This window comes from Emys orbicularis, chromosome 3 (assembly GCF_028017835.1).
Source record: "Emys orbicularis isolate rEmyOrb1 chromosome 3, rEmyOrb1.hap1, whole genome shotgun sequence".
NCBI lineage: Eukaryota > Metazoa > Chordata > Testudines > Emydidae > Emys > Emys orbicularis.
In genome coordinates, this window is record NC_088685.1 from 138866618 (window position 1) to 138892021 (window position 25404).

The 25404-nt window shown below is 41.0% G+C and overlaps 1 protein-coding gene across 1 annotated transcript in view; it reads left to right on the forward strand.

Moving 5' to 3' along the window:
* RYR2 (ryanodine receptor 2) overlaps nt 1–25404 on the forward strand; it is a 527178-nt gene that overhangs the window by 285849 nt on the left and 215925 nt on the right. The window contains exons 42-49 of the mRNA XM_065401458.1: nt 4012–4285; nt 10709–10823; nt 11604–11736; nt 14242–14345; nt 16363–16498; nt 17522–17708; nt 18884–18986; nt 20704–20824. Coding sequence (XP_065257530.1) covers nt 4012–4285; nt 10709–10823; nt 11604–11736; nt 14242–14345; nt 16363–16498; nt 17522–17708; nt 18884–18986; nt 20704–20824 — 1173 coding nt within the window. The remainder of the gene's footprint in view (nt 1–4011; nt 4286–10708; nt 10824–11603; nt 11737–14241; nt 14346–16362; nt 16499–17521; nt 17709–18883; nt 18987–20703; nt 20825–25404) is intronic.

The window sequence follows — 25404 nt, forward strand, 5'->3', positions numbered from 1 at the left end:
CAGAGCAGAGTAGAGCAGAAGAATGACTTCTCGTGTCTTGCTCACAACACACCTGTTAATACATCCCAGAATCATGTTTGCTTTTTTTGCAACAGCATCACACTGTTGACTCATATTTAGCTTGTGGTCCACTATAACCCCTAGATCCCTTTCTGTTGTACTCCTTCCTAGACAGTCTCTTCCCATTCTGTATGTGTGAAACTGATTTTTTCTTCCTAAGTGGAGCACTTTGCATTTGTCTTTGTTAAACTTCATCCTGTTTAACTCAGACCATTTCTCCAGTTTGTCCAGATCATTTTGAATTATGACCCTGTCCTCCAAAGCAGTTGCAATCCCTCCCAGTTTGGTATCATCCACAAACTTAATAAGTGTACTTTCTATGCCAATATCTAAGTCGTTAATGAAGATATTGAACAGAGCCGGTCCCAAAACAGACCCCTGCGGAACCCCACTCGTTATGCCTTTCCAGCAGGATTGGGAACCATTAATAACAACTCTCTGAGTACGGTTATCCAGCCAGTTATGCACCCACCTTATAGTAGCCCCATCTAAATTGTATTTGCCTAGTTTATCGATAAGAATATCATGCGAGACCGTATCAAATGCCTTACTAAAGTCTAGGTATACCACATCCACAGCTTCTCCCTTATCCACAAGACTCGTTATCCTATCGAAGAAAGCTATCAGATTGGTTTGACACGATTTGTTCTTTACAAATCCATGCTGGATGTTCCCTATCACCTTACCACCTTCCAAGTGTTTGCAGATGATTTCCTTAATTACTTGCTCCATTATCTTCCCTGGCACAGAAGTTAAACTAACTGGTCTGTAGTTTCCTGGGTTGTTTTTATTTCCCTTTTTATAGATGGGCACTATATTTGCCCTTTTCCAGTCTTCTGGAATCTCTCCCGTCTCCCATGATTTTCCAAAGGTAATAGCTAGAGGCTCAGATACCTCCTCTATTAGCTCCTTGAGTATTCTAGGATGCATTTCATCAGGCCCTGGTGACTTGCAGGCATCTAACTTTTCTAAGTGATTTTTAACTTGTTCTTTTTTTATTTTATCTGCTAAACCTACCCCCTTCCCATTAGCATTCACTATGTTAGGCATTCCTTCAGACTTCTCGGTGAAGACCTAAACAAAGAAGTCATTAAGCATCTCTGCCATTTCCAAGTTTCCTGTTACTGTTTCTCCCTCTTCACTAAGGCAGTGGGCCTACCCTGTCTTTGGTCTTCCTCTTGCTTCTAATGTATTTATAAAAAGTCTTCTTGTTTCCCTTTATTCCTGTAGTTAGTTTGAGCTCATTTTGTGCCTTTGCCTTTCTAATCTTGCCCCTGCATTCCTGTGTTGTTTGCCTATATTCATCCTTTGTAATCTGTCCTAGTTTCCATTTTTTTTATGACTTCTTTTTATTTTTTAGATCATGCAAGATCTCGTGGTTAAGCCAAGGTGGTCTTTTGCCACATTTTCTATCTTTCCTAACCAGCGGAATAGCTTGCTTTTGGGCCCTTAATAGTGTCCCTTTGAAAAACTGCCAACTCTCCTCAGTTGTTTTTCCCCTCAGTCTTGATTCCCATGGGACCTTACCTATCAGCTCTCTGAGCTTACCAAAATCCGCCTTCCTGAAATCCATTGTCTCTATTTTGCTGTTCTCCCTTCTACCCTTCCTTAGAATTGCAAACTCTATGATTTCATGATCACTTTCACCCAAGCTGCCTTCTACTTTCAAATTCTCAACGAGTTCCTCCCTATTTGTTAAAATCAAGTCTAGAACAGCCCCAGTAGCTTTTTCAACCTTCTGAAATAAAAAGTTGTCTGCAATGCAGTCCAAGAATTTGTTGGATAGTCTGTGCCCCGCTGTGTTATTTTCCCAACATATATCCGGATAGTTGAAGTCCCCCATCACCACCAAATCTTGGGCTTTGGATGATTTTGTTAGTTGTTTAAAAAAAGCCTCATCCACCTCTTCCACCTGGTTAGGTGGCCTGTAGTAGACTCCTAGCATGACATCACCCTTGTTTTTTACCCCTTTTAGCCTAACCCAGAGACTCTCAACACTTCCATCTCCTATGTCCATCTCTACCTCAGTACAAGTGTGTACATTTTTAATATATAAGGCAACACCTCCTCCCTTTTTCCCGTCTGTCCTTCCTGAGCAAGCTGTACCCATCCACACCAACATTCCAATCATGTGTATTATCCCACCAAGTTTCAGTGATGCCAACAATGTCATAGTTGTATTTATTTATTAGCACTTCCAATTCTTCCTGCTTATTACCCATACTTCTTGCATTTGTATATAGGCATCTAAGATACTGGTTTGATCTTTCCTCCCAGTTTTGTCCTGACCCTCCTTTCTCTCTGCCAATATAGCCCACCCTCCCTCTCGTTTCCGACCCATCTCCCAGGTCTCCATGTTCCCCACTTACCTGCGGGCTTTGCTCACCTGTCCCCGTCGAACCTAGTTTAAAGCCCTCCTCACTAGGTTAGCCAGTCTGTGTCCAAATAGGGTCTTTCCCCTCCTCGAAAGGTGAACGCCATCTCTGCCTAGCAGTCCTTCCTCAAATAGCATCCCGTGGTCTAGGAAGCCAAAGCCCTCCTGGCGACACAATCTTCGCAGCCAGGCATTCACCTCCATGATGCATCTGTCTCTGCCCGGGCCCCTACCTTTGACAGGAAGAATCGAAGAGAATACCACCTGCGCTCCAAACTCCTTCACCCGTACTCCCAGAGCCCTGTAGTCACTCTTGATCCGCTCAGTGTCACACCACGCAGTATCATTTGTGTCCACATGGATGAGTAGCATGGGGTAGTAGTCAGAGGGCTGGATAATCCTCGACAATGCCTCCGTAATGTCTCGGATACGGGCTCCCGGCAGGCAGCATACCTCCCGAGATGAAATGTCAGGGCGACAGATGGGCGCCTCCGTCCCCCTCAGCAGAGAGTCTCCGACCACCACTTCCCTACGTTTCCTATTCGCAGTGGTGGCAGCAGACCTCCCAGCCTTAGGGGTACGAGGCTTCTCCTCCTTTACTGTAGGGGGTGATGCCTTCTTTCCTGTATCAAGAAGAGCATAACGGTTACCTATTACCACAGCGGGAGGGTTCGGAGCAGGGGTGGAGCACTGCCTGCTGCCACAAGTAACCAGCTGCCAGTGTCCACCCTGAGCCATCTCCTCCTCCACCAGTGGTGTATCAGCAGTCCTGTGTACTGGGACAGCTACCTCAGCTGTCTCCACATGGACACTGTCCAGGAATTGCTCATGGATTCGGATTCTTCTCAACCTAGCCACCTCCTCCTGTAGCACTCCCACCTGCTGCCTGAGAGATTCCACCAGCAGGCACCTTTCACATTGGATGGTCCCCCCAGCCTGGATATCAGTAAGTGGAAATTGCAAGTTACAGTCTCTGCAAAACCACACCAGGATCTGGGTAGAAGCATCCATGCTCAGGTGCTCTGTCTGGCTACAGGCGCAGGTGGAGGAGACAGAAGCAGTGCTGGCACAGGTGTTGCGGGTCTTCCTAACCAGTGTATCCTAAATTAATGGTCAATTAATTAATCGCTGTATCCTAAATTAATGGTCAAATAAACAGCAGCTGACAATGGTGATACTACACCATGTAAATAATAATAAAAAATAATAATTAAAACTCATGCTTTCAAAACACATGGAAAAAGTATCTGGAAGTGGAGCTGGCCACTGCTGTACAGTTGCTCTCCAGTGAGGATCCAGTATATCTTCGTGCTCTTTTACACTGTCATATGCGGAAGTGATATCTGTAATTTTAAAGCTAGCTTCTTGCAGCAAAATATTACTCCTTGTTTTTCCTTTAATGGCATATTTTTCACTTGACACAATGTATTACATTGTACGTCAGCCTGTTAAGAAAACAAGAATTTTTTTTTTCTAGATTTGCTAATTCTAATACGCTGCATAATGCATTCAAAGATACTGTTATTAGAAACATGAGAAATTAATTTTGATTTTTTTCATTCTTCACTCTTTTTTAGCCACTCTTCAGCAATTGATTTCAGAGACCATGGTACGCTGGGCTCAGGAGTCAGTAATAGAGGATCCAGAGTTAGTGAGGGCCATGTTTGTATTGCTGCATCGGCAGTATGATGGTATCGGTGGTCTGGTTCGAAGCTTACCAAAGACCTACACCATAAATGGTGTATCAGTGGAAGATACAATCAACCTCTTGGCATCCCTGGGCCAGATCCGTTCCTTGCTCAGCGTCAGAATGGGCAAGGAGGAAGAGAAGCTTATGATTCGTGGATTAGGGTAAATCACTGGAGTACAGTAACATTTGATTGACAGATCTCTTACTTTCCAATTATTTGTCTCATTGTTATCACTTGGGTTATGCATATTGTTTGACTATAAATATGTCTGTCTGTGGTTTAAGGAGACTAAAAGAAGTTTTGGGTTGAGATAGGAGCTTCAGTAGTTCTAAGATCTAGGCTTTGAAGCATTGTTAACAAAGATGTCTTTTGAATAGTAGTAAACTGCACTATAAGTCTTATCTTTTTGGAAAATTCATAGCGGGGAGAAGCAAAAGTGAGGCGCTTTACAGTCCTACAGTAATATATCAGTCATATTTGAAACACTATAACTTCACTTTAAAGGATAAAATCAGGATCAGCATTCAGACCTTTCTATAAATTGAAAGGATAGAGGCTGCATACGCATATAAATAGCCCAGCCATCAGTAAAGGTCACCCTGGGACTTTCAACACCAAAAGCCAGAGGTTTCATCCACTTAAGTTTAAGGAGAATACATTTATTTGTGAGATGTTAATGGGCTTTGTAGTTGCTGGAACCAGCTACCAGGAGAGTCATGATTGCACTCAGCCCCAGTATATTCCATAAATCTTCTAACTGCCAGCACAAATTCATGTTTCTGAATTCACTAAAAGGGAAAAATTGGATTTTCCACTTCAGTTTTTTATTGTTGCTTGAGGCAGTGTTTTTTCTCCTCTTGAAGGAGCATAGCCCTGAATGCTATGTAACGGCCATTAGTTGTGTAGGAGAACAAGAAAGAAGTTTTTACCCAGCCTTAATCCCCACACCGATTCCTCTACCAGTCCCATAGCTTGCCCACTATTAGACCTTGCATCTAGCAGAGCACACCTAGAATGCACATCCAAAACTAGCCTCTCTTTATGTCCCCCTCATGTTGACTATGGACCCAGAGCATTTTCAGTCCTGATTAACTAACCCCAACTTTATGTATGAAGTTGCACCATTGTTTTGACACATCAGGAACATTTTAGTTCCTCAGAAATGCCTTTGGTGGTAACTATTGAAATATATTTGACTTTTCAGTAGCAATTACACTCTGTACACATCTCTTAACTCTGATTCTGCATGATGAGCTGAGCATGCTCTGTACCTCACAGGAAGTGCTGGTCAGCTTGCCTCTTACATTTTCTCTCTTTTTATGTGGCTTCAAGCATTATATATTTGGTGGCATTATTTTATTACAATGTACTTTTATGAGCAGCAGTGAGATTCCTTCCAGAGTATGACAGTCAGTAGAGAAGTATGGGCAAAAGTGATTCTAAATTAATGAGATAGCATCTGCCTACTTGAATCAGAACTTCCCTACATTTTCTTCCACTGAAATTTGTAATTCTGTGTAGGTCTAATTATACTTGCATTTCATTATTCATAATGAAATCCTTTATGTATATAATTTAATCATTTTAACCCTCATAATGTAGTTAGTACTATTTTAATTATTTGAATTACCTAGTAAGCCACTAAAACTCTGACCTTTTCTCTGTAGGTTTATGATTAATAACCATAGGGAGTCCTCAGATCTATTCCCCTCTGCCGTAAGAGAAAAATGTGGCATAGATCCAAGAATGCTTCCCAGGCCCAGGTGCTGGAACTTGTAGGTATCATAAAAGCCACAGATCCAGGCACCCGTCTGCTCCAAGAAGGCCTCCAGATCCAAGAAAGGTTGGAACTGGGGGATGCCTCAACTCATTGTCAGTGATCTATGTGTCATTTTCCCCCCTTTACCCTGGAAGTTCTCCTGTATCCATATGTTGTCCTGGTTCTGAACAAGACCTCGTGGAGGCAGCATTCCATGCTCTATATTTGGTGTGGAGGTCTGATACTTTGCCCATCATATTCTGGTACGAGTCAGGCCATGATCTCCTCTGACTCTTCCACCTATCTTTGTTTGAGGAGTCTCCTATGAGGGCCTATAGGGCTGCCCTTGGTGATACCATCTCAAATGAAATCAGCTCAATTTTGAACTCTTATATTTTTGAAATGTTGTGTCTGACTGGTCTCAGACTCTTCAGAAAAGTTCTATCCTAGTACAAGTTTAAGCTCATGACACATCTGATGGATTAGTTTAATTTTACCAAAACTCGGAGTATACATTTTCAAATTGCCCTAAACATTTTTTTCTATGTATCACCTTATATCCATTCTTAAATCCACACACACTGCTAAGATAGCCCTGAAGTGATCTATTCTCATGGCAAAGAGCTCAAAGTACCCTGTCTTAACAGTTCAAGAGGTAACTGTATGGCCATGTACATAGCACCTCTGTGGGATTGATAGTTGGCTAGTATTTAACTAAATTATGCAATTGAAAACCAGAGATGATAATTTAATTGATTCATGAAGTCAACACTTGCAGAGTTCATAATATCTGCTCACTGAAAGAAAGCAAAGTATCAATTATTGTAAGTACAGTGACCAATTACATTCTATCTCAAATAAGTATGAGGCAGATATATCATAGCTAGATGTTTAAAAGGAATAAGGAAAACAATTCCATTCTCATTATTTTCCACCAGTAAAGAAGATACAAATATGTTTCTGTTGTCTCTAGCCATTCCTGTATCCGGGGCGTACAGCTAACAGTAAAATAGCTTTTGACCATCTGAGAGCTCAGACCAAGATATTTGGCTTAATGAAAAGGCTGATGATATTTAATCTTTGCTCAAGCCTCACTTTCATTCTCATAAGTGTGCCAAGTCTTGTGAAGAATTCATTGTCAACGATCCCTCTCTTCCAGTGGATAAATGGGAGCATTGCTCAATCATATTTAAAGTCACAATTTTCTTTTTCATCATAACAAGAGAGACAAGGGGGGTGAGGTAATATCTTTTATTGGATCAACTTCTGTTGGTGAAAGAGACCAACAGCTACACGGAGCTACACGGAGCTCTTCTTCAGGTCTTTTTCATCATAATGTTATTTCACAAAATACTGCAGAGTCTTGCTGAGTTGTCACACTTTATAATATGCTCAGTAATTATGCCAAGTATTGTAAGAGTTATGCTTTCAAAGAGTCTTTGTTCTTGATACCATTGGCCAGTCCTTGAAGTGTCTTACATGTTCAGGACTGCTCAGTTCCCAATGAACAGGTCATGGCCCAGGGCACACAGAGTAGATGTGGGGAGTGGCACATAGCATGAGCAGCTTTCCTGGGTTGAGATTCCAGGTACAGATCCCGTAGTAACTTTGACCTGAAGGCTTGTCTGGGGAACAGGAAGAGGGGACACCTAAGTCATTAGGGGCTAATAGAATTAAGCACTACTAGTAATATGACAGTTGTCAGCTACACTACAGAGATTGTGTAGTGTGGCTGATGCATCTGGTTTTTGAGATTGTAGTGTTCATGTTTTCAAGCTTTTCTTCACAACCATTTTTTAACTAAAGCTGAATTACATAATCAAATAACTCCAGGAGCAGAAGCTAAAAGAGGAACAACAAATATCACAAGACTCCCAATATTATCAGGACACTTAACTATACTGTTGCCTCAGTTATAATTATCTAGTCATTTTTCCTCTGACCTGAGGCACATTGCTTTCAAATTTATTTCTAGGTTGTATATAATTTGAAGGCTTGCTACAGCTTTTAAATTGTAATTACTTTAAAAAATATTCATGTTTATTAGACATCTCCGCCTTTATGTAAAATAATATTGACAACATAATTTTCAAAATTGGTGCTCATGTTTAAAGCTGCATGGCTGAAGTGCAGTAGAAAGGAAAGAATGTGCTCTTGAGCAGTAATTCATTTAGGTTAACATTTATTGTTGTTATGATTATTGTTCTTTATGTGGCTAATACTTGATGACAAGAGGATAACTGGAATTAAAGACATGTCTGCACTGCCCTGAAGTTGGGGCTATTGGGGTGTGAATAGCACTGTAACTCCCGTGTGTCGCGGCTGCAGGCATGAACTGAAAAGTTCCTATTTTGCATCAATGTAGTCCTGTTTGAAGAGGACTATGTTAATGTGAACCAGGAACCTTTTTGTTCATGCCTGCAGCAGCCACACGGGATGTTACAGCACAGTACTTTGGTGAATACTGCTGTTCACACCTCTGTAGTCCAAACTGTGAGGCAGTGTAGACATGTCGTAAATTCTCTTTTCTACCCAGACTCTAAATTCTTTTCTTGATCTTGATAGGAGATTCCACAGGCAAATGCCTAAGGCGCGTGGAGATGTATCAGGCACATTTCTACGGTATCAGTACTGCTAGTGCTGTTATTTGGGACAATGTTTGCAAATGTGCATTCTCCTACTGGAAAAAAAAAATTCCTTCACTTCCGTCATGTATACTACAATCTTTTAATTAGACAGAATGAATCTTAGAAACTCTGACTGCAGAATAATTGTTATTTAATGGTTAATTGACGCTTTCATTCTCACAACACTTTGGGTTCCATTTTCCATTCTTTACTCAGGCTGAGCTCACGATGACTTCAGTGGGAGTGAGGACTGCAGGACTGGGCTTAGACTGGTTAATTTATTAATATCATTTACACACAGCTCCTGTTTTGCTGCATTGTTTTCCTCTTTGTGGAAATCTTATTGCTATTCTGTGAGATAACCATATTAGGTTTTTATTCCACTATGACTCTTATTTATTAACATCTCTTTTTTTTTAATTAAAAAACACGTTTAGCAGCCTGACCAATTTTATAGGGGTAATCCAGGATGTTATATTTATGAATTATCATATTAGTTACATCTATGTAAATTACTTCGTATACAGTACTAAGCAATATTTATGTGGCAGGAAAATAAATTAGAGTAAATATCAGATTTAGGCTTTAGTTAACAAAAAAAAAAGGAGGTGGCACATGCCTGTGGAGTGGGAATGTCAGGGAGATGTTAGATTCACCGATTTCAAGGCCAGCAGGGATCATTACGATGATATAGTCTGACCTCCTACATAACACAGGCCATATAACCTCACTCAATAATTCTTGCTTCAAGCCCATAACTTCTGGCTGAGCTAAAGCATATCTTTTAGAAAGACATCCAGACTTCAATTGATGGAGAATCCACCATGTCCTTGGTCATGGCCCTCTAACCTTATGGATGTCCTAAAGCAGGAGTAGGCAACCTATGGCACGTGTGCCAAAGGCGGCACGCGAGCTGATTTTCAGTGGCACTCACACTGCCCAGGTCCAGGGGGCTCTGCATTTTAATTTAATTTTAAATGAAGCTTCTTAAACATTTTTAAACCTTATTTACTTTACATAACAACAATAGTTTAGTTATATATTATAGACTTATAGAAAGAGACCTTCTAAAAACGTTAAAATGTATTACTGGCATGCGAAACCTTAAATTAGAGTGAATAAGTGAAGACTTGGCACACCACTTCTGAAAGGTTGCTGACCCCTGTCCTAAAGCCATGAGGAAATGCTACTAATCCTGGGGCTTTTGTGAAAGGTGCTAGACCTTTGCATGACCCCTTGGGTATCTCCTCCACCCACTCAGAACCAAATGCCTGTCTGCCTGCCCCTTGGCTAATTTCCTTGTGGGTTTTATATGGAATGATGCTGCAGAGAATATCTCTACTTGTCACCCCCGTCTATGCCATCCAGTCACATTACCCCTCAGCCCATGGGCTGTATGGTGTCCAGCAAGCAGTCAGGGGCTGGTGGAATGATGCCTCTTTGGCTCTACTCCCTTCCCTCTGACAGATTTTGGGCCATAACAAAACCCTTCCTGCAATTTTTTTCACCTTCTGCAACACATAGTAAAGGGGATGGCATGACCCTCAGGGCCAGACTAAATCCAATGCCATCCACCTTCTGTACTATCGCGGCTTTTATAACTCAGACAAGATCTCCCAAATTGTTCAGTGTGTGTGGTTGAGGAGGGAATCTTGAGCACCTGGTACGAAAGCCGCATGACGTTTTTGCTGAACACAGCCCTGGAGTTCTATTCTATCAGATTGGTATGTATGTAATTCAGGTGCACTGAATGCATGAACTGTATGAATGTGCTGAAACCCAGCTAACCTATTAGGAGATGAAATGTCATGCCATCATCATGACGAGCTATTTTCCACTGGATTTGCAGTAAGGCCTCTAACTTCACTTATGATCTCTTTATCATGTGGCTTTGAGAACATTCCATGTCGGTAATATACAGTGAAATAAGCATTCAACCCTTTGTGCATTTTCTAGAATTTCATTAAATTACAAGGATTGAACTCAATCAATAAAATTCAATAACTTCTAACACTTAACTTTATTTGTGCCCAGTCCTTCTGTCCCTGTGCAAACACTGGGGGTTATACCTAAGTAAGAACTGCAAGAGCAGGCCTGTTCTTCAGACTGGTAGTTGTGTGAGTATTATGTGACAGAGAAATTAATATATGTTCCCTGAACAGTACATTTTAATCTATTTTATTATGTTTCTTTATAGAGACATCATGAATAATAAAGTGTTTTACCAACATCCTAATCTTATGAGGGCTCTAGGAATGCATGAGACTGTCATGGAAGTGATGGTAAATGTACTTGGCGGAGGAGAATCCAAGGTAAAGAATTTCATTGGCAGGAGAGAGGGAATTTAGAATGTGGCCTTCTAAAACTTTGATCCTGCAAGGTGTTCAGAAACTGATGAAAGTGCTGAGAGCCCTAAACTCCCATTCTTTTCCCATTGGCACAATATAGGGCCAAGTTCTTAGTGAGTAGAATCACCTTTTATAGAAAAAGTTGTGTATCTTCTAATTATTATTCTAATAATATTACATTACAAGGATCCCTTTTTGCTTGTGAATTTAGAATAGAATAAGAGCAGTATTCTCACATGGGAAAGGAAGGACAGCCAAAAGCATTTATAGCCTACTATATTTTATAGGTATTGGTTTCAAAGGATTCTTGATCTGCATGGTATGTGGAAAAGATTCTAATATATATATATAAGCAAAAAGTATATTTAGGGATTTCCAAAATGAAGAGTGTTTTAAAGTAAGACATTTTTCTGGAAACATCTGATTAGAGATGGCCGTAACATCAGGCTCTACTTCTGAACTTTCCCATACTTCAGTGTTTGAATCTAGGGTTTAGGTGTGAATCCAGTTCTCTTTCTTGTTAAGGCCACAATCTGTGCAAATAAACTTAATGAACCATGCACTTGCTCAGAGCCCCATTGATTTCAATGGGGTCTGCCCTTGGAAGATTATTTTGCAGGATTGGTACCTAATTGTGTTTTTTTTAAAAATACCCGAAGATAAATATGTAAAAGGACCCGCATACAATGATTTTTTGGTGATTTTATACATTTTTGCAGCTCTAACTTAGTCTTGTTTGTCTAGGAAATCACCTTCCCTAAGATGGTGGCAAATTGCTGTCGTTTTCTATGTTATTTCTGTCGCATCAGCAGGCAGAATCAAAAGGCTATGTTTGATCATCTTAGTTACTTATTGGAAAACAGCAGTGTTGGCCTTGGTAAGTAGTAACATAAAATCTATCATAAATTGTGTGTAAAATACAGTTTAAAACGTTTTCATTGATTTATAAGTTATGAACAAACAGAAAAACAGTACAAAAAAACTCCAAACCCCATGTTTAAAACAGTCCTTCCCACAACATTCTGCTTGGCAGCATGATTTAAAAAAAACAAACAAAAAACTTGATGTTTCTATATTATTAAATGTGAAAAAGACCTTATGCAACTGTATTATTAAATGCAGAAAGCCCCATAGACAAACAGCTGCCCACCCTACATGAATTCAAAATTATGGACACAAATTTCAGCAAGAATATCATTTCATGTCTTTGGGTTGGATTGCACCTTATAATTACCCTCTCCCCCCCATCTAAAGGGCAGAGTTTATTCGTGCTGCTCCAGGAGCTGAAGATCTTTTACAGAACAGTTTAACTGTAAGAGTCACCATTCAATGCCTGCTTCCCCCTTTCTACAGAGATTTTCCTGGTACAGCTTTTCTCCCTCTGCACGCAGGCCAAGATGCTCTGGGTTGTACAGGGAAGAGGCAGAGCGAAGGGTCTGGCCATCTGTACAAGGGGAATGGGAGAGTAGCCAGTGCTTGTTCACTTGCATAGGTGTGGTAGGCAGTTCACAACTGAATCCTAAATTAAGGTTTTCATGCTAACATTAACTTGTCCATGATGCTTATCCTGAGGCACAGAAATGTGAAATGCCATTTTTGTTTAATTTTAGTGCTTTTCTTCTGGACTACATAGTTGTATCTGATTATTTTCATGCTTAAAAATGTAGTTACCATATTTTTCATGTTTAGCATATTTTTGCATGTCAGAAGCATAGCCCAAAAGTATGTTTAGAGTGAAAATAGTTAAATTGTGTTTCTACTGGGGTTAGTTAATGTTACTGGGAGAAATTTTGCTAATATTATGTTAACACTGGGGGAGTTGCATTTAATTTCCATTTTTTAAGAAAAGGGGGAAAATCCTTTTATTTTAAAGCTGAAAAATGTTTTCCAATTATCCGAGGGGTAGCCGTGTTAGTCTGAATCTGTAAAAAGCAACAGAGGGTCCTGTGGCACCTTTAAGACTAACAGAAGTATTGGGAGCATAAGCTTTCGTGGGTAAGAACCTCACTTCTTCAGATGCAAGTAATGGAAATCTCCAGAGGCAGGTGTCACACCTCAACTGCTAGCAGAGCACCTCACCCTCCCTGATTGAACTAACCTCGTTATCTCCATACTGATTTATACCTGCCTCTGGAGATTTCCATTACTTGCATCTGAAGAAGTGAGGTTCTTACCCACGAAAGCTTATGCTCCCAATACTTCTGTTAGTCTTAAAGGTGCCACAGGATCCTCTGTTGCTTTTTCCAATTATCCATAACTCAAACAATGTCCAAATGGATTTTCTTTAAACTTTCTACTCACCCTCCCCTTTAAAACAGTAATCATCTTCTACCTGAAATGAAACATTTATATTTGTAGACTAAAAAGATAATTTTGCATAAAGTTCTCATTGAACGAAAACACAAGGGAACTTGATATGAGGCTCACACTTGGAAAGTTCAGTACCATGAATGCTTATATTATAGTGTTAATAATGGTACTGGTAAAAAAAAAATAGTGAAGTGGTATCTGTGTAATAAAATTCTGGGGTTGTCCCCTGAGTGTGTCTAGAATGTCTGTTTGTCAGTATGAAGTGATAGAAACAGCTACAAGCATTGTTGAGAGCTCTGTTAGTGCAGAATATCACTAGGCTGTATCATCACTGGGTTTCACAATTTGTTACTATCCAATTTTTAAGTTGAGTCATTTTGTCTTTATTCATTATATTCATTCAGTGTGTAGCTATAGTAAGGCATGTATCTGTGCATGCCAAGAGTCCTAGACCATTGTGATATCAGAGGTAAGTCAACCAATCACCACCTTTACTCTGCAGCTAATTTTATGCAACAATTTCATTGGTTGTATGAAGGAGACTGCACAGAGGTGCATTATTTGGCTCAACAGTCACAGAGCACATAATCACCCCAAATGCACACAGTCCCTCATGGCAACACACATGCTTCATTCGCCAGCCATATAACCCTCTCAGCAAAACGCAACCACCCACACAACAACACAACCAGCATACACAAACAGGCAAATAATACAAAGGGCATGCATAGTCCCTCACTGCAGGCACAGTTGAGAGCTCTTTTGGTTTAGAATATCACCAGCTTCAGTCATCACTGGGGTTCGTGGTCTGTTAGCATCAAATTTTTGAGTTGTCAGCCATCTCTTTTTTTCCCCACACATGATATTACAAATTATACACATACAACTGCATGGGCTTTCAGCTACTAGTTGGTTATTAATGCCTAAACCTCAGATGTTTGCCTCATAGTTTATTATAACTTTAATGGTAAATATATTTGTCCTCTGGATACATGTTTGTATTTTTATACGCTATTGCATCTTTATTATTTTGTATTTAAATGACTAACTTTGGCAACTGTTTTATTAACAGCTTCCCCTTCTATGCGAGGATCAACCCCTCTAGATGTTGCAGCAGCATCTGTGATGGATAACAATGAACTTGCACTAGCTTTAAGGGAGCCTGACCTGGAGAAGGTTAATGACAATATTTTCTAGCATTTTCCCAGGGTGTGTGTATGAACATAAAATATGAATCAACATGCATTTATAACTACAAGTAATGGATTACCTGAAGTCATATATTTCCTGGAGATGTTATACTTCTATTTGTATTATCTGGACTAGGCTTTCAAACATTTTCAATTTGAAAACTTTAAATTTACTCAGTGGAAAAAATTTCTGATGTGCCTTGCAGTAGTACCTAGAGACTCCAGTCTTGGCGCAGACCAGATTGTCCTAGGCACAGTACAAAAATACAGTCCCTGTCCCAAAGAGCTTCATTTTAAAGTATGAGACAAAAGATAACACATGTGGGGGTGCACAAAGTAACAATTAACTATCACAGCACTTCAGCTGCCTAGCCGCTGTCAAGTGTTTTATAGGCATCACAACAGACGTGAGTTTTAAAGAGGTACTGGGACATAATCTACACTTAAAAGTTTTACCAGCATAGTAGTTATGTTGGATAAGGGAGTGATTTTTTGCCAACATAGCTATATCAGTAAAAGCTCCAGTGTAGGCTCCAGTGTAGTCTCCATGCATCTGAAGAAGTGGGTTTTTTACCCACGAAAGCTTATGCCCAAATAAATCTGTTAATCTTTAAGGTGCCACCGGACTCCTCATTTTAGTGTAGGCATAGTTATATTGGTATAAAAGTGCTCATGACAGTTCCCTGAATTGGCATAAGCCGTAAGAGTATAAGCAATTTTATACTGATATAACAGTGTCTGCGCTGGGAGGGTTTCGTTGGTTCAAATGTTCTGGTGTAGTTAAACAGGCAAAATTTTCTAGGGTAGATCTGCCCTTGAAGAAGAAAATGTTAAGGGCTTTGCAGATTTTTATGGGGAGTTCCTCTCATGTGTGAGGGCAGCGTGAGAGAAAGTACAAATGTGTTTAAAGGAAGATTGAACTAGTGGTCATTAAAGGTTGGTGATAAAACAGAGAGGACATCTCAATATCATAAAATGTAGGATGGGGCTCTGTTCTGAAGGGCCATCAAAGTGTAGACAGGTAATTTGTGCTTTATGTGGAGAAGGAGGGGGACTAGTGGAGAGAAGCAGGAGGGTGAGATAGCTGGAACTCCAAGTCAGGAGGATGATCTTTGCAGCAGCAAGAATGGATTTAAGAAGGGCAAGATGGCATTTGCCAAGGCTAGCAAGGCAGCGATTGTAGTAGTCAAGACCTGAGACGAAGAAGGTTTAGATGGGAGTTTTATCTGCACTTACAGAAAGGCTGGAACTTAGAGATGTTCAGGAAGAAGCAGGATCACTTAGATGTAGCCTGGATTTGTGGGTCTAGAGGGAGGGCCAAATCAAAGATGACACCAAGGTGACAGGCATGTGTCTCGGGGATGATGGAATTGTTGTCCATGGTGAGTGAGAAATGAGGAAGTGGGAAGAGGCTAGGGTTGGGGGATGGGAGGGAATTGAGAGCCCATTTTGGGGTACATTGAATGTAAGTTGGCTGGATATTGGTAAGCAAATGTCCAACAAAAAAACAACAGGCCAACAGTTTAGTTTGGACAGAAGGAGATTGGTTAGAATGGAAGAGCAGATCTGTAAGGTGTCAGCATAAAGAGACTAGTTGGAAACCTATTTTTGAATAAGGATAGAATGCGGAGGGAGAACAGGAGGGAACTAAGAATGGAGTCATTGGGAGGGGACACTGAAAGTTGGAGCAGAAATGGGAAGTGCTGAACAAAGTGCTGAAGGAATGATGAGAGAAGAAGGAAGAGAACAGAGATGACAAGACTTCATGATGTAGATCATGTTTGGCAGAGCCAAAAGGTTGAGGAGGAGGAGAAGGATGGAGTACTAGTCCTTAGATTTGGTCAAGCGGAGGTCGTTCGAGACTTTAGTTAGAGCCATTTCAGTGAAGCTTAGAGGGTGGAAGCCAGATTGGAGGGAATTTGAGTAAAATACCTTTTAAAAACAGTAACTTTCTCCTTTTCAACAATAAATGTTTGTCTTTTTTCATCTTACCTTATTTTTAGGTAGTTCGCTATTTGGCTGGATGTGGTTTGCAAAGCTGCCCTTTGCTGGTTTCTAAGGGATATCCAGACATTGGCTGGAATCCAGTTGAAGGAGAGCGGTATCTGGATTTTCTTCGCTTTGCAGTTTTTTGCAATGGTACTGTTCTGTAATGTTTAAATAATTGTATATGTAGAATTTGTCATTGAGGGCTTGTCTCTATGGCAATTTATTGCACAGCAAGCTGAGGTGTGACTCTACAGTGCTCTAGCTTGCCATGCACTAAGGCGCTATATGGACTGCTATCGCACACTAAATTTTCTGTAGTGCATAGCAGCAGGGTCCGCACAGCCACTTAGTACACAGCAGACTAGAGTGCTCTAGGTTCATGCCCCAGCTTGCTGGGCACTAAATCACCATACAGACAGGCACTTAAATTACAGATACAGTCAAAGGTCATGACATAGCAAAAAGTTAAAATGCAACATAGTGAACAAAGTAAACTTATGCGACTCAGGAAGCCTATATAAGATCTGGTTTAAGTGTTTAACTGGTGCATTGATTCTTGCACTGGCCATCTGGCACTGGTATGAATTTTACCACAGGCGAATGACATGTGTTAATAACTTTTTGGACCATAACTTAATTTAAAATTAAGTCAAATAAATATTCTGTTACTGTATACTTAACTTTCATTGCAATAATCATCAGAAGTTGTGTGCTTATGTGTGTGTAATATAAAATTCAGCTTCATCCTATTGAGCTAATAGCTTATAACTGTGCTACTAGATGTGTTGAGCTTCATTTATACATCTTTTAGACTATATGCTGATGAAATTCACACACAGTCTAACACTTTCCATCTCTTTGATTACACAATATCAAGTAAGTGTTAATTATACGAAATTTCTGAAGGCAGCATTGAACCACAGAAGAGTGAAAGAATCTAAATATGTAAACACTAATCTTCTTTGCTTCCTTCTATTGGCATTACACAATTTCATACATCTGATTTTTTTTTAAGAACGGCTGAATAAAGTTGAATTTTGTCTTTGATATTTAAGTACAGTCTGTCTTGTACTGAGGTACATATGTAATGTGCCTTCATCACCCACCTTAGATCATATCTCGGATGTATACTGAATGGATCCATTTACCAATATTTTTTCTGTATGATGCTAGGAGAGAGTGTTGAAGAGAATGCTAATGTTGTGGTCAGGCTACTTATTCGTCGTCCTGAGTGCTTTGGTCCAGCATTGAGAGGGGAAGGAGGTAACGGGTTACTTGCTGCCATGGAGGAAGCTATAAAAATATCAGAAGATTCTACTAGAGATGGACCTTCCCCAAGTAATGGATCCAGTAAAACACTGTAGGTGCAATGGGCTGTTTAATTTACCTACACCTTTTGTTTTATAATCCTATTTGTGGAATTAAGTATTTCTTTTTACCATATTTTTAAAATATTATCACATAATCTGACTACGTAGGGCAGGAAATATTTTCTCCTCCTCCCAAAATTCCATTAGATGTGCATCTTCAACCAAGTGAGGCCCCTGCTTCTGTCCCTGAACTCTCAGCTGTCAGCCTGGGTGACTATATTCAATTTGCACAGCATCTTTAGGATTCCTTCTTGTTCCCATCAGTCAGGTGTAGTAGGAACCAGTCTCCTGTTGTGAAGTTAGGGAGAGACTGCATGTAGCTTGTGCTTCCCCTATTGTTCTCCTCAAACACCTTAGGGCTGGACAGAGTCTTAGGGTATGTCTTCACTGGAGTTAGACACCCACAGCTGGCCCATGCTAGCTGATTCGGGTTTGCGGGACTCGGGCTAAGGGGCTGTTTAAATGCAGTGTAGACGTTTGGGCTCAGGCTGGAGCCCAAGCTTTGGGATCCTCCCATTTCTCAGGGTCCTAGAGCCAGGGCACCAGCCCAAGCCTTAACATGGCTGCCTCAGATACTTTCAGGTTTAAAAAAATGCCTCTTTACTCCATATACACAGATTCTCTTTTTTAGTTACTATTCTCATGATGTCAAGTATCAGGGGGTAGCCGTGTTAGTCTGTATCTACAAAAACAACAAGGAGTCTGGTGGCACCTTAAAGACTAACAGATTTATTTGGGCATAAGCTTTTGTGGGTAAAAACCTCATCCGAAGAAGTAAGGTTTTTACCCACGAAAGCTTATGCCCAAATAAATCTGTTAGTCTTTAAGGTGCCACCAGACTCCTTGTTATTCTCATGATGCAATGCTGTCCCTGTTGAAAGAGGAGTGCTTGGAATTGTATTACATAGCTTGCACAGTAGAAAACTAAAGGTTAAAAAGTAAGAATGGAGATGTCAGTATGATCACTGAGGGCCAAATTCTGCTCTCAATTGCTTTGGTATAAATCCAGAATAACTTCTCTGAGGGTAATGGAGTCTCCCTGGATTTGAACCAGTGTAAATGTGAGCTGACTTTGGCGCCAATCAACTATGTGTTGATTTCATAGCTTATGAAAAAGTCTCAAGTCTTTTTTAATATTTTGTTTCCTTTCACAAATAAATAAAAGGGAGATGGAAGAAGAAGATGACACCATCCACATGGGAAATGCCATCATGACCTTTTACGCTGCTTTGATTGACCTCTTAGGACGCTGTGCCCCTGAAATGCATGTAAGTTTTTTGTCTCTGCAAGTATTGCTGTTTTCTTACTGATAGTCTGGTGTGTTAGTTCATTGGCCTTTTCACTGCAATACATGTTATCCCTTAGGTATTGAAACAATGTTATGCCAGTATAATATTTAATGTGCAGATGATTTAAATAAACTGTATGTGGGATCATTTTGATGATAGTTAAAACCAATGTCCAGTTTCCAGTTTTTTAAGGATTTCCACGTAACCTATGCAGAGACAAAATTCTGCCTTCAGAATCTGTGTGGCACATCTGAGCTCCAGTAATTTGCTCTTCTTACCTGTGCAGAACTTCCAGTGGGTGTACCAGTATGTTTGGGCTTGTAGGGAAATCAGAGAATCAGTCAAGATATACCACATGGTTCTAAGATCACTATTTTGCCCGAATACAATAGAAGGTTTAGTCAAAGAAAAATGTTGGAGATCCCCTGAATAAGTGTTTTTTCTCTCACTGTAACCCATTGTGCATTTCTGCAGTCACTAATAGGCACAAAGCAAAATGTCAGGTTGCCTCCTTCCCTACCAGGAGACTGAAAATATCTCAGACAGTTGCCTTCAACATCAAAAAGATACTCTTGAACAAAGTTCTCCCATGTGGTAGTGAGACTATCCAGACGAAACTGCCCTCTTTTTTTCACAGCTGTAAACTACTTCTTAAACAACAAGCAGTATTTTTTTACTCTCATTACATCCATTTGAACTCACATATAAAAGAAAGTAAAAATGATGTTGCCTTCCATTAAAACATGAACAATCAATTCCACACCCAGAAATATACAGTGGTATTCCATCATGATTTTTGGGCTGTATTAGCATTACCTAGCGATACTAGTCAATGATCAGGGACCTTTGTGCTAGGAGCCAAACAGATATATGATAATTAGACATACCCTACACCAGAGAGTTTACAGTCTAGGCCCCAGTCCTGCAAAGACTTATGCACGTGCTTAACTTGATGCATGTCAGTGGTCTCGCCAAATTTATTAGGGCTACTCCCATACTTAAATATGGATGTAATTTTTTTCAGGACTGGGGCCTGGGTTATGACTAGATGCAACAAGTGGATGAGGCAAACTAACAAGTGGGAGTGGGAAGTATGAGGTAGGAACCACTTATGCTCATTGAAGTTCAAACTATGGCCTCATTTCTCTAAAATAACACTGTCTTGCACAGATTCCCCCAAATGTCAGGTTTATACAGGGTTAGGCATCCTCAAAAACTGGAAGTATCTATATTATAAGTTCTCGGTATGTGTTTTTGTGTTGTTTTGTTTGGAGAATAAACATTATTTTGACCTAGTTTTCATAAACCCATGGTCACCCTGGAAGAGCCATAAGCCAATTAAGACAGTGAAGCTGCTGACAATAGAATAGCTGAACTCATCAGCATCTCATGGATTTTCTTTCACCAAGCCTACTACATGTTGACATCCTGACCTCTTCCCCAGGTGTCTCAGCATTTCACCATGAAAATGTGGTTATTCTACATTAAAAACAAAATCTTCATAGCTCTAAGTCCCACAAATTTGCATCTGGATCAAAACAAATGAAATATATATTGTGTAAAATGTGTATATTTAATTATCATTTGACTCCCCACTCATTCTTGTAAAATGTACTTCTGAAGGTTTCTAGAGTATGCAGGCAAATATAGTTACAGGAAAAAAAATTATTGTTGAATTTTGTTACTCTTTCATTAGCTAATCCATGCTGGCAAAGGGGAAGCCATTAGGATCAGGTCAATTCTGCGGTCTTTGATTCCCCTGGAAGATTTGGTGGGTGTAATTAGCATTCCTTTCCACATGCCAACAATAGCTAAAGGTAAGATGATTGCTGAGCATTTCTTTCTCCCCCCGCCAACTCATTCTTTTGAATTTGGCTATTAATATGTGAATATTTATATCCATATTTCCCAGGGAATTTAATTATTCATGATGTGAACTAGAAAAGTCATACCACTTTCTTTGATTTTATAGATAGTGATTCTACATTCATTTTTTAAATCAGTGGCAAAACCTCCACTGATTTCAGTGGGATCATCATTGGGTCCAGAATGGCCATCAGATCTAACAATGGTAGACAAAGTGGGAATTTTTGAAGGTGCACATGAGGGAAAGTAGAGAAGGCTAATTACAGGGAATAAAACAAGATAAGTTCCATGAAGGATCACCTTCTAAGCACCCTCTGTCTTAAGGAACTAGTTTAATGTATCCTCAAGGTTTCCTGTGCAATTTATTCAAACTTAGCTGGCTTCTTGTGGTACCACTTAAGACAGGTTCCATTGTTCATGTCTGGCTTTTATAAAAAAGTCTATCTGATTTTTTTATTTAAACCGTTCCATTTAAAATATCATGGACGTTATTTATTGTTTTCATTCTTGGCAAATTAAACACAAAATTTCTGTATTTTCAGAATATATTGAGACGCAGAGAATGGAACAAGCCCCTCAGCTTTTACTATAGAGCCCTACTTTTATCACAATGCCACACATTACCATTTCTGAATCTATAATAGCACTGGGAACACCTTCTCTCCTGAAGCATGTGCACTGGGCACAAGTATCACAAGGTTGTTCATGCTCCTCCATGTTAGTGTTGCTGGAGGGGAAGGGTGACAGTAGTGTTGTGATGCTGACACCAGAAACTGGAGCTTGATCCCCACTTTAGCACATACTATTTATTCTGTTCACTTTTTAAGGAAACTTTTTTGTTTTAAGCCTTTAAGAGGCTGTCGTTTTTTGGTAGGTTTCAGATAGAGTTTTTTCTTTTTTTCTGGAAAATAATATAGATATGAAGAACCCCTTAAGACTGTTTTTTAAAATAATCCCACTGTGATGGAGTGTGCTGCCCCTTTAAAGGACAAACTAGAGCATAGAACCCTGACAGCCTGGGGTGTAATCAGGACCTGACCTGCCCTGCCCTAGGGTGAGGCTGTATTAAACAGCATGCAACAGAAAGCTTAACTGAGCCAGGGAGGGTGGGGGGACAAGGAGCCACACAGGCTGCAGTGGGTGGTGGTTTTTTTGGCAGACTAACCTCACCAAAGTCAGATTTTGTCGACTTCAATCATTTGGGAGTTTTGAACCAGAGTGCTGAGGTGAGAACCTTACAAACCGTTTATTGTGATGGCTCCTATCCAGAAAGCTTGTTAGAAGGGACATGCTATTTTGTTAGTGTGTGTTGGATTGTCCTTGCCCTGGGCTGTTGAAGTGAATTTATTGCTGTCCCAATCAGGGGAAATTAAGGTGTGGCACATTGGCAGCTCCACCACGGGTACGTAGGGACAATCCATGCCTTTATACACACAAATATATTTTCTCTATTTTTCTAAAAAAAAAAATTTTTTAAATCCAACTCGCCATCTCTTTTCCTGAGAGACTGGTAATCTAATCCCTAGTTCTGGCACCACAATCTTGTTGTTTGTTCTTTATCTCTAGCAGAACTAACTTATAGTATGCCTACACTGGAGCTGGAAGGTAGGTTAAAATTCTAACATACCCACACTAGCTCTGATTGAGGTACCCCACTAAAAATAGAAGTGTAGCCACAGAGGTGGGAGGGACTAGCTGCCCTGAGTATGTACCTATGGTCTCGGATCGGATTGTACTTGAGGCGGCTTGTCCCTCCCATAGCTTGTGTACAGTGGCTACACTTCTATTTTTAGTGTGACAGCTTGATCTGAGCTAGAGCCGGTATATCTCCTCAAACTGGAATTTACACCTTTCAGCTCTAGTTTAGACGTACACTATGATCCTGATCCTGCAACGAACTACTCATTGGCATAGCCCTGCACCCACATGTGGGACCACTATAGATCATAGAAGATTAGGGTTGGAAGAGACCTAAGGAGGTCATCTAGTCCAACCCCCTGCTCAAAGCAGGACCAACCCCAACTAAATCATCCCAGCCAGGGCTTTGTCAAGCCGTGCCTTAAAAACCTCTAAGGATGGAGATTCTACCACCTCCCTAGGTAACCCATTCCAGTGATTCACCACTCTCCTAGTGAAATACTGTTTCCTAATATCCAACCTAGACCTCCCCCACTGCAACTTGAGACCATTGTTCCTTGTTCTGTCATCTGCCACCACTGAGAACAGTCTAGCTCCATTCTCTTTGGAACCCGCCTTCAGGTAATTGAAGGCTGCTATCAAATCCCCCTTCACTCTTCTCTTCTTCAGACTAAATAAGCCCAGTTTCCACAGCCTCTCGTCATAAGTCATGTGCCCCAGCCCCCTAATCATTTTCTTTGCCCTCTGCTGGACTCTCTTCAATTTGTCCACATTCTTTTTGTGGTGGGGGGCCCAAAACTGGACGCAATACTCCAGGTGTGGTCTCACCAGTGCCAAATAGAGGGGAATAATCACTTGCCTCGATCTACAGGCAATGCTTCTACTAATGCAGCCCAATATGCCATTAGCCTTCTGGCAGCAAGGGCACACTGTTGACTCATATCTGCTTCTCATCCACTGTAATCCCCAGGTTCTTTTCTGCAGAACTGCCACTTAGCCAGTCAGTCCCCAGCCTGTAACAGTGCATGGGATTCTTCGTCCTAAGTGAAGGACCCTGCACATGTCCTCATCAGATTTATTTCGGCCCATCCTCCAATTTGTCTAGGTCACTCTGGACCCTATCCCTACCTTCCAGCATATCTACCTCTCCCCCCAGCTTAGTGTGCAAACCATCCCGTCATCCAGATCATTAATGAAGATGTTGAACAAAACCGGCCCCAGGACTGACCCCTTGATACCGGCTGCCATCTAGACATCGAGCTGTTGATCACTACCTGTTGAGCCCAATGATCTAGCCAGCTTTCTATCCACTTTATAGTCCATTCATCTAACCCATACTTCTTTAACTTACTGGCAAGAATACTGTGGGAGACCATATCAAAAGCTTTGTTAAAGTCAAGGTATATCACATCCATCGCTTTCCCCATATCCACAGTCAGCTATCCCATCATAGAAGGCAATCTGGTTGGTCAGGCATGACTTGCTCTTGGTGACTCCATGTTGACTGTTCCTGATCACCTTCCTCTCCTCCAAGTGCTTCAAAATGGATACCTTGAGGACCTGCTCCATGACTTTTCCAGGGACTGCGGTGAGGCTGACTGGTCTGTAGTTCCCCGGATTCTCTTTCTTCCCTTTTTTAAAGATGGGCACTACATTAGCCTTTTTCCAATTGTCCAGGACCTTCCCCATTGCCACACGTTTTCAAAGATAATGGCCAATGGCTCTGCAATCACATCAGCCAACTCCCTCACCACCCTCGGATGCATTAGATCTGGCCCCATGGACTTGTGCATGTCCAACTTTTCTAAATAGTCCTTAACTTGTTCTTTCACCACTGAGGGCAGCTCACCTCCTCCCCATACTGTGCTGCCCAGTGCAGCAGTCTGGGAGCTGACCTTGTCTGTGAAGACCGAGGCGGGAAAAAAAAGCATTGAGTACTTCAGCTTTTTCCACATCATCTGTCACTAGGTTGCCTCCCCCATTCAGCAAAGGTCCCACACTTTCCCTGACCACCTTCTTGTTGCTAACATACCTGTAGAAACCCTTCTGGTTATCCTTCACATCCCTTGCTAGCTGCAACTCCAATTGTGCTTTGGCCTTCCTGATTACACTCCTGCATGCTCAACCAATATTTTTATACTCCTCCCTAGTCATCTGTCCAAGTTTTCACTTCTTGTAAGCTTCCTTTTTGTGTTTAAGCTCACCGAAGATTTCTCTGTGAAGCCAAGCTGGTCGCCTGACATATTTGCTATTCTTTCTGCACATCGGGATGGTTAGTTCTTGTGCCCTCAATAAGGCTTCTTTAAAATACAGCCAGTTCTCCTGGACTCCTTTTCCCCTCATATTAGCCTCCCAGGGTATCCCGCCCATCTGTTCCCTGAGGGAGTCAAAGTCTGCTTGTCTGAAATCCAGGGTCCGTATTCTGCTGCTCTCCTTTCTTCCTTTTGTCAGGATCCTGAAGTCAACCATCTCATGATCACTGCTGCCCAGGTAGCCACACACTTCTGCTTCCCCTACCAATTCTTCCGTGTTTGTAAACAGCAGGTCAAGAGGAGCATGGCCCCTAGATGGTTCCTCCGGCGCTCTCCAAAAATGTATTGCTCTCCCTGCAGATATCAGGGTGATTGAAGTCCCCCATGAGAACCAGGGCCTGTTATCTGGAAACTGCTGTTAGTTGTCTAAAGAAAGCCTCGTCTACCTCATCCTCCTGGTCTGGTGGTCTATAGCAGATGCCCACCACGACATCACCCGTGTTGCTCTCGCCTCTAAACTTAACCCAAAGGCTCTCAACAGGCTTTTCTCCAGTTTCATACTTGAGTTCTGAGCAGTCATACTGCTCTCTTACATACAGTTCAACTCCTCCACCTTTTCTCCCCCACCTGTCCTTCTTGAA